Source organism: Euwallacea fornicatus, chromosome 21, assembly GCF_040115645.1.
Source record: "Euwallacea fornicatus isolate EFF26 chromosome 21, ASM4011564v1, whole genome shotgun sequence".
Lineage (NCBI taxonomy): Eukaryota > Metazoa > Arthropoda > Insecta > Coleoptera > Curculionidae > Euwallacea > Euwallacea fornicatus.
This window is the reverse complement of record NC_089561.1, coordinates 2,243,792-2,251,647: the sequence shown is the minus strand read 5'-3', so window position 1 is coordinate 2,251,647 and position 7,856 is coordinate 2,243,792. Positions and strand designations below refer to the sequence as shown.

Here is a 7,856-nt window from a genome sequence, read left to right as displayed (position 1 = left end):
ATTATATAATTTACCAAAGAATACTTTGCCAGATTTTGGTTTTATATATATGTATATATATATTTTTTTTAGTGCAATTAACTTTCCATGTCTCCAATAAGTAAAAATACTAAAATTTAAGAATACTTCGTATTGTGTATGGGACTTTTAAGATCTTGAGAGCTGTATATTTCCAAAAGGTTGTTAAATTTTTTGTATGTTTCGAAGCGATATAATTTCTTTGATTACGCCAAACCTGGTGGCAACTTTCATTTTTAAATATATTTCGTGGCATAACCATAGAATTGATGGCTTCAGATTCTTACGTCGATCAAATAAATTCGCAAAGAACATTTCTTTTTTGATCCTTTAAATTTCTTCTATAATGCACTACTCTATGCAAACTTCAAAATTCTTCTCATAGTGATATCGGAATTCTTTGAGAAGTAGTTCCAAATTTGCTTCATTAATACTTTTATCAGATAAAAAAAATTATCTTCTTGTCAGCGTTTTTTCATCGTGTTAATCTGTACAGTTTGGAATGAAAATCAACTTATTTTTGAAAAATTAAATATTTTCTGTGATGGACTTAACATTACACAAATGACAATAGATTTGATAAACTACCCAGTTTCCATTAATCGTATTGTGGCGAAGGGAAAAAGAAAGGGAAAAATAATTCCATTTTATCAGCTTCGAAATATTTTATTATAAACCTGCTCATCCTTGGAGTTTTGCATTGGTTCCCACGTTACAACGTAATTTTCGATTGGTAACAATTCAGCATTATTCACCGAATCAATAATCCAAGTCATATGTATATGTTTAGCAGTTTTGGGAAAAGAACTCGACATATTTTTGGTTGTTCTATGTTGGTAAAAAACATGTGTTGCATCTTTATAATCTTTGGGTTTCAAGGCAGCCCCACCATAAGCGAGAAAATACCTGTACATACAAAGACTTCTAAGAGCGAAAAAAACCAACACTAATAATTCATATACCTCTCCGCTTCAGACCGATGAGAACTCACAAATATCGCCTTAAACTCTCCAAAAATGTTTGGCAAGGGATTGGTAATTTCAATAGATTTCTTCTTCTTCACCTTACAATTTTTCTCCTCTTTTCTGCATTTTTTAGGTGATTCACAGCCAGAAGAATCTTTACTACTGCCAGCCTCATCCATTTTCCTCTTTTTCGGGGACACAGAGTTCAAACTGACTGAAGATTCTGTATCAGTAGTATTCACTTCTCCTTTGTACTCCTTTAACAACAAACTGACATCAGTGTTTTCTTTAGAATTCTTAAACAATAGTTTCAATTCTTTCAAGTTGGTGGCTGTTTCCCAGGTTTTATCGTCCCTAATTTTAGTCACTCTAGGAAATCTATTAAGAAAAGTTCAAATAATAAAATCCTTGAACGGAGGTACGTTTTTAGACCTTATAGATATTCCATCAGCAGTATGAACGTCGTGTTGCTGAGTAAACTCTGCCCCAGTAATTTCCCAAACGGGCTGCTTTTTTGGGTCTACAGCTACGAAATCAGGCACCAATGTCCTAGTGCAGTGTAACCAATTTGGAACTTTATTAGGGTCCCCGCTAATTTTTTCCATTTTTAATTCCTGTTGTAACCTTTCCAGCGTTTTATCGTCATGGCCTAATAATTGAAGGCCGTTGATACTACCCATTTTTCTATATTCAGTATTAACCTGTATGCACTTTTGTGACAGTACAAAATTTTTCGTTTCGTTCGTTGTAACATCCCATTAGGAAAATTGACATCATACCGCCCTTTTGCCCAGTGCCATACCATGCGCCTAGTACTATTAAATCAGCAGTGTCTGCCATTGCGCCGCCAAATAAATAGTCTTTCTTAACTTTCAACCAGTGTCTTTTTCCTGGTTCGTATTTACTTAGTTTATCCTTAAGAACCAATCCTTCCAGTCCTAAAAATATCCTCAGAATATTGTGGACATCAAAGGTATACAGGATGTAACATATTTTCATGGAGATATTTCAGGAGACGGTAGTATTCTGCAAAATAATAAAATGTTAATAAACTCTTGTCAAAAACACACCATTTTCGATGTACAGGGCGGCAAAATTTGATTAAATGTTACGAATTGTTCCAGATCGTTGATAACTGAGCCAAACGATTATATTTTATCTCACTTCCTTTACGCTCTTAGTTCCCATCGGTAGATGTTTTCGGAAATTATATGAAAACAGCGAAAGATACGAAAATACTGCAATAGTCCAAAAACTAAAAAATTGAAGAAGGAATTTTAGTTTGGTATCAGAATTTGTACAAGGTGTTCAAAAAACGTACAAAACATAAAATAGTACATGACCCAAAAGAACATAAGACCCTGTATATGGCTACTAACAATTTTGATATTTTGTTGTGGAGGGTCTTAAAGAATTTAAAATTTAACCAACACATATGTTAGAAAAAGGCAAAGTTGCCATCCTGTATATCAAAAATGTCGCGTATTTGACTATCGGTTTATTTGCATTTTTTAATTATTTTGCAGACTACTACTACCCCCTGAAATATTTCCGTAATGATGTATTACAACCTGGATATTTGTGAACTTTCCTAGTAATGCACCTCAAATTTTTATAGCGACACATCAGCACCAAAATCTCCTGGCAATCATACATACCCAATTTTAAAACTTTGGCTATCATCTCAGCTAATTGTTTCGGTTCGTCAATCTCCTGCATCTCCGAATATACAATATGATTAGGTACTTCCTTCATATTCTCATTTAAAATCTGCTTCCGGTATTTCAATGATTTATTGGCCAAACTTTCCCCATTATAATAGATGCAGTCAAAGACAAATAAGCAAACAGTAGCGTCACGAAATTGCGCTTTCTTGTGCACCCCTAAGGTGCCAAAAGGAAGAGGTTTTCCCGTCTCGGTGTCCATCATTAAAATCTCAGTGTCTAGTATTAGGTCGTTTGCATGTGGAAAGGCTTTTGAAATGTACTCTTTAAAATGAGCCACTTTGTGGGGCATTACAGGTTTCAAAGAGCGGGAATAGTATTTGAATTGGTTGCCTTGTTTGTGGACTTGAACCCTAGAAATGGTTGTTGGCTAAGTATATGTATGTATCATTAATTTTATTTCTAACCTTTCTCCATCATATTTGATCTCTGAAAACATCCCATTGGGACACTTTTTCATTGCATACTCGACAGATTTACATGCCTCTGCAAGCATTGGAAAAACAGGTGTAAAAATTTTTATTTCTGCACTTTGCTCTTTTCTACTACCAAAACATCTACAAATTAATGTTAAAAATATAATTTTAATTATGTAAATCGTCCTACTTCTCCACTACTCCATCTAAATCCTTTGATGCCTGATACACACTATATGCATTAGGATGTATACCTTCTAAAATGTGCTTAGCCCCTGCTCCCATTCTCAAGTCATGCTTAATTAGTCTTATAATTGTTTTAAGGTCTTCTGCAGTTAATTTATTTAAGATCTTCGTAAAATGGGCAATTTGATCTTCTTCTTTGGTCAATTTGGAAAGATGATTAAGAAATTTATCCACTTTTTGAATAGTAATTGTTGATTTTGTAGGGACTGGGGAGTGTTTGGTGCTCTTTGTGTAGAAATGGCTTATTGTATCACTAATGTCACCTTCAAAATTGCAATAATTATATTCTTTATTGTTATCGATGATAATGTTTTTCAGAACTTCTAAATGAATGCATGATATTACCTTCTTCTAGATGTCCTAACATCTCATCATGATCTTCAAGAAATATTCTACTAAAAAGCTTTATAAGTTGTTTGCTTTGTAAGTTGTAAATTCTCTTCACACTGCCAGGCAATAATAGACGACACCAAATTTCTATATCACCCTTAAACCCATCACCTTTAGACCCTTTTTCAAAAATATTCTTAATTATTGCAGTTTTTTCTAAGTAGCTTGAATGGTTGGCCACCTTTCGAACAATCTTTTGAAAGGTTTTGAACAGATTATCTTTATCTTGATCGTCTACATTTGCAATAGATTTCTCATCAAGTTTGACTTCCGTAGTCTCAGTTTTCTTTCCTTTCTTTGGACTCTTTTTGTTAACACCAGCTAATTGATTTCCTACCTTTATTTTCTCCACAATTAACAACTGATAATCACCAGGAAGTAAATCAAATCCTATTATATCATCTTCACTATCTATTTTTTTTGTGGTGGCTCTCTGTTTCTTGAACACCTCGAACAAGCAATCAACATGGTGCCAATTTTTCATCTTACCATCAGTAAAAGGATTGGGGGTAATTTTGGCAATTCTTAATTCACCTTGCAGACACTTTTGCTTGCATTTTTTGCAACCAGCCCTACCGTTTTTCGCCAATTCCACTTCAAATATTCGTTCCTCTTCAGTGTCAGACATATTTTCGATATCCAGTTACTATGGAAAGACACAAATTACAATTCAGGAAATTGAGTGACAATGCATCTATATATGCGTTAATAATTATTTAAAATAAAATTATTTGTGTTTAGGTCATTAACAATAATTACACAATACATAATAAATTAATAGAAGGTGATATTTTGTTGATAAATTAAAAATCCTATGACTATAACCTAAGAAATCTGACATAATCTTACTGCATCGTCGATGAACGAATATGGAATTACTTAAAATATGAGTGACGTTGTCATCTCTCTTTAATGACAAAGAATAAAACAGGATAACTATATGATACGTGCATATTTTATTTTGAAAAGAATCTAAAAACTAATATTTCGACATTTGAGGTTATATTATTTGTTTACCTTTTCATTTGTAATTAGTATTTTTATTCTTAAAAATGAGTTTTAACGGTTATAAAGATAAAATTGACGAAGGAGACACTGTGGTATTGTATTTGACCATATCTCAAATATACAGCATAAAAGCCGAAAAGAAAGTCCTTAACAAAAAAGGTATAGAAGTTGAAAATGTCTTCCAAACTCCATTTGGGGCTCTAAAATGCGAAGACCTTATCGGTAAAATATATGGCTCAAAGGTATCATTGAGCAAAGGCTGGGGCTATGTGTTAGCCCCCACCCCTGAACTGTGGACTTTAACTCTCCCACATCGAACTCAAATTATCTATACCCCCGATATTAGCATGATTTTAATGCAGTTAGAACTATCACCTGGAAGTGTTGTTATTGAAAGTGGTACTGGCAGTGGATCTTTGTCACATGCAATTATTCGTGCAGTGAAACCTCATGGACATTTATACACTTTTGATTTTCATGAGATCAGGAGCAAAACTGCCAAACAAGAATTTGAAGAGCATGATCTAGGTAGGGAATTATAGACACTTTTGCTGACAAAAAAGTGGAGTTTTCTTATTTGTTAGGAAAATATGTTACTGTGGAACATAGAGATGTTTGTGAAACAGGATTTGGAGAAGAGTTAAATGGCACTGCTGATGCAGTATTTCTAGACTTACCTCATCCATGGCTAGCAATACCTCATTCTGTTAATGCCTTAAAGTCTTCTGGAGGTGAAGTTATTCTTTCTTGTATAGGGCTTTGACTTTAATTACTGACTTACCTTTGATGTTAGACTATTGTGTTAGAGTTGGCGTTTAAAGCTAGAAACTTTTAATTTTTGTAAATAAAAAAAACTTTGTAAACTTCTTTTTCCAAATTTTAACTAATAGAGAACCAAACAAAACTGACAACCAACACCATGAAAAAGACTATAAAAAACCTTCAGTGGACCAACTCTAATTCCTCTCATTAAAATTTAAATCTTGATATAATATTCTAATAAATTACAGGAAGAATATGTTCTTTTTCTCCATGCATTGAACAAGTACAGAAAACTTGTCAGAAGCTAACTGAACTTGGTTTTAAAGAAATTGAAACAATGGAAGTACTTCAGACTCAATATAATGTGCAAACAAAACACATTCCAGTTATCGATTTACAGTTTTTAAAAGTGGCTAAAAGTGAAGAAAATACCGAGAAAAAGGAAAAAGAAGTGCAAAAGATTGTGACTTCAATGCCACCTGCTCAACAGCCTGGTCATACCGGTTATTTAACCTTTGGAACTTTGTATCCCGTGTGGACTAGAAAAGCCGATTTTTTGAATAGTGAAGACGATTAAAACACAAAAACTGTAAAAGAAATAAATATATTTCAAGCAATTAAATAAAAATAAATCATGATTTATGTTTTTCTTCGACCTTTAAAGGTTTAGCTTTCAGTATTTCCTTCTGCTCTGTCAAGGCTCTAGACTCATGAACAAATACAACAAAGTTGATATTCTAAAAAATTTTCTTGTAAGTTAAACAAATTTTTATAAAGTCCTGAATTTAACATACTTGCTGTCTAGCAGCGCGAACAAACCCATCATTGCTAGTAACTGTTATAGCCTGTATCCTATCTCCAAACATGAAGATTGTTAAAGATCTTTGCCTAATTTTCCCCCCTACTGTTAAAGATTTTTCAGGCATTAACTGTATTTTATTAAAAATGTCACTTCTTTCCATGCCCTCATCTGTGTCCTTAAATGAGGCATTATCTGGTAATACTTTGATTCTTTTCATAAATTTGTCAGCTCTTATTTTTTCAGTAGGACCTCCTACAGTATTTACAATATTCTCAAAGCTTTCTCTAGCTGTTTGGCAACAATATAAAGTTTTTCCTTCAAAGAAATTATCTAAAATTGGTTTGACAGGCCTTTGACGCTCCCATTCTGCCTGCTGTTTAAGCACTGGGACATCGAAGTCATATAAGTAAGCACTGCCATTAGCAACAGAACAACAGTAAGCCAACATAGCTGATACATCCAAATTGACCTTCTTAATATTTTCTATGTGTTTGGTTGATAAATTGCTGGGTTGACTTGAAGTTGTGACTACAATGTCAGACTCTGTACCTTCATTTGAACTATCATCTGAGTCACTTTCAATTGAAATGTCATGCATATCAATACGAGTCCCTTGAACAATTATGCCTTTTTTCTCCAATTTTGAAGCTAAATTATTTCCAATTCCATTAGTAAATACAAATACTATCTGAAAATCAATCTTATTTGATTCTTTTTCATTATTATCATATTGTGAGTTACTTTTGGTGTTTGGAAAAGGCAGGGATGCGTTTTTGTACATTCAATATACTCATCAGCCTGGTCCACAATGCTTCGAACCCCATAGCTAGCATTACCCATGTAAATTTGGCTTAAAGATTTTGGATTCCTGGCAATTACTTTGATCCAAGTCAAGCCATTATCACAGATGATATCGACAGTAATTTTCCTGTCATCTAAATTGAATATTTTGTTTACACTGTAGCAGTTCTGGACTGTTTTAAGAGTATCCACTAATGCAGAAAAGTGAGTTAAATTGGAGCATTGCAAATGTTCTTTTTTCAAATTCTTATTTTTGTATACCTGTAATTTGATATATAGACAGGTAGGGTATAAATTGAGAGAGACGTACCTTTCGTAAAAATTTCAGCTCTTGGTTGATTTTCCTGCTTAGTTTCTGTAAACCATCAACCTCCTTATGGTCATCAATGAAATGTTTAAGGTTCTCGCCAAATTTTATTTTCTGTTGGGCGAGGGAGTAAATAGTTTCAGCATCTTCTTCAATATCGCTATTTTTCATTTTATTTTTATCGTTAATTTGTAAATTCACTCAAAAACCAAATTTTTCAAAAATTTCAAGAAACCCAAGTAGGAAAATTATGAAAAAAATGATTAAGAGAATAACTGGTTGCCTATGACATGGATCAGCTGATTATTACATATTTTGGTAATTTTCATTCTGTGATTAGTGTCTTTGTCTATATTATAAACTTAGAGAAAGATAGCAATAAATATTTAGTCTTCCATAGCAACATATTAATTTTAG

At 33.1% G+C, this 7,856-nt stretch overlaps 3 protein-coding genes across 3 annotated transcripts; 1 reads left to right on the top strand and 2 right to left on the bottom strand.

Annotated features, from left to right (window-relative positions):
- Nucleotides 1–663: 663 nt before the first annotated feature.
- On the bottom strand, nucleotides 664–4,591 carry DNAlig3 (DNA ligase 3). Its single transcript, XM_066294614.1, has 8 exons — nucleotides 3,715–4,591; nucleotides 3,314–3,632; nucleotides 3,115–3,264; nucleotides 2,642–3,060; nucleotides 1,685–1,921; nucleotides 1,416–1,632; nucleotides 981–1,361; nucleotides 664–924 (listed from the first exon to the last, which is right to left on the bottom strand). Exons 1-8 carry the CDS (start codon nucleotides 4,385–4,387, stop codon nucleotides 669–671), a joined length of 2,652 nt encoding a protein of 883 aa, XP_066150711.1. The 5' UTR covers nucleotides 4,388–4,591; the 3' UTR covers nucleotides 664–668.
- Nucleotides 4,592–4,751: 160 nt separating this feature from the next.
- Trmt61 (tRNA methyltransferase 61) lies at nucleotides 4,752–6,167 on the top strand. Its single transcript, XM_066294620.1, has 3 exons — nucleotides 4,752–5,295; nucleotides 5,352–5,498; nucleotides 5,778–6,167. Exons 1-3 carry the CDS (start codon nucleotides 4,812–4,814, stop codon nucleotides 6,104–6,106), a joined length of 960 nt encoding a protein of 319 aa, XP_066150717.1. The 5' UTR covers nucleotides 4,752–4,811; the 3' UTR covers nucleotides 6,107–6,167.
- Nucleotides 6,118–7,704, bottom strand: LOC136345919 (UPF0415 protein C7orf25 homolog). The gene is made up of 4 exons (XM_066294618.1): nucleotides 7,443–7,704; nucleotides 7,073–7,393; nucleotides 6,324–7,019; nucleotides 6,118–6,266 (listed from the first exon to the last, which is right to left on the bottom strand). The coding sequence occupies exons 1-4, from the start codon at nucleotides 7,608–7,610 to the stop codon at nucleotides 6,162–6,164; spliced, it is 1,290 nt and encodes a 429-aa protein (XP_066150715.1). The 5' UTR covers nucleotides 7,611–7,704; the 3' UTR covers nucleotides 6,118–6,161.
- Nucleotides 7,705–7,856: the final 152 nt, after the last annotated feature.

What these genes read in the sequence shown, in the direction of transcription:
- DNAlig3 (XM_066294614.1), bottom strand. Translation starts at nt 4,387, where the DNA reads ATGTCTGACACTGAAGAGGAACGAATATTTGAAGTGGAATTGGCGAAA. An exon ending in ATCAAATATGATGGAGAAAG is followed by an intron (nt 3,061 to 3,114) that starts GTTAGAAATAAA and finishes AACCATTTCTAG; the next exon opens with GGTTCAAGTCCACAAACAAG. An exon ending in AGCCAAAGTTTTAAAATTGG is followed by an intron (nt 1,922 to 2,641) that starts GTATGTATGATT and finishes GGATATTTTTAG; the next exon opens with GACTGGAAGGATTGGTTCTT.
- Trmt61 (XM_066294620.1), top strand. Translation starts at nt 4,812, where the DNA reads ATGAGTTTTAACGGTTATAAAGATAAAATTGACGAAGGAGACACTGTG. An exon ending in ATTTGAAGAGCATGATCTAG is followed by an intron (nt 5,296 to 5,351) that starts GTAGGGAATTAT and finishes CTTATTTGTTAG; the next exon opens with GAAAATATGTTACTGTGGAA. An exon ending in TGCCTTAAAGTCTTCTGGAG is followed by an intron (nt 5,499 to 5,777) that starts GTGAAGTTATTC and finishes AATAAATTACAG; the next exon opens with GAAGAATATGTTCTTTTTCT.
- LOC136345919 (XM_066294618.1), bottom strand. Translation starts at nt 7,610, where the DNA reads ATGAAAAATAGCGATATTGAAGAAGATGCTGAAACTATTTACTCCCTC. An exon ending in GCCTTTTCCAAACACCAAAA is followed by an intron (nt 7,020 to 7,072) that starts GTAACTCACAAT and finishes ATTGATTTTCAG; the next exon opens with ATAGTATTTGTATTTACTAA. An exon ending in TTCGCGCTGCTAGACAGCAA is followed by an intron (nt 6,267 to 6,323) that starts GTATGTTAAATT and finishes AAAATTTTTTAG; the next exon opens with AATATCAACTTTGTTGTATT.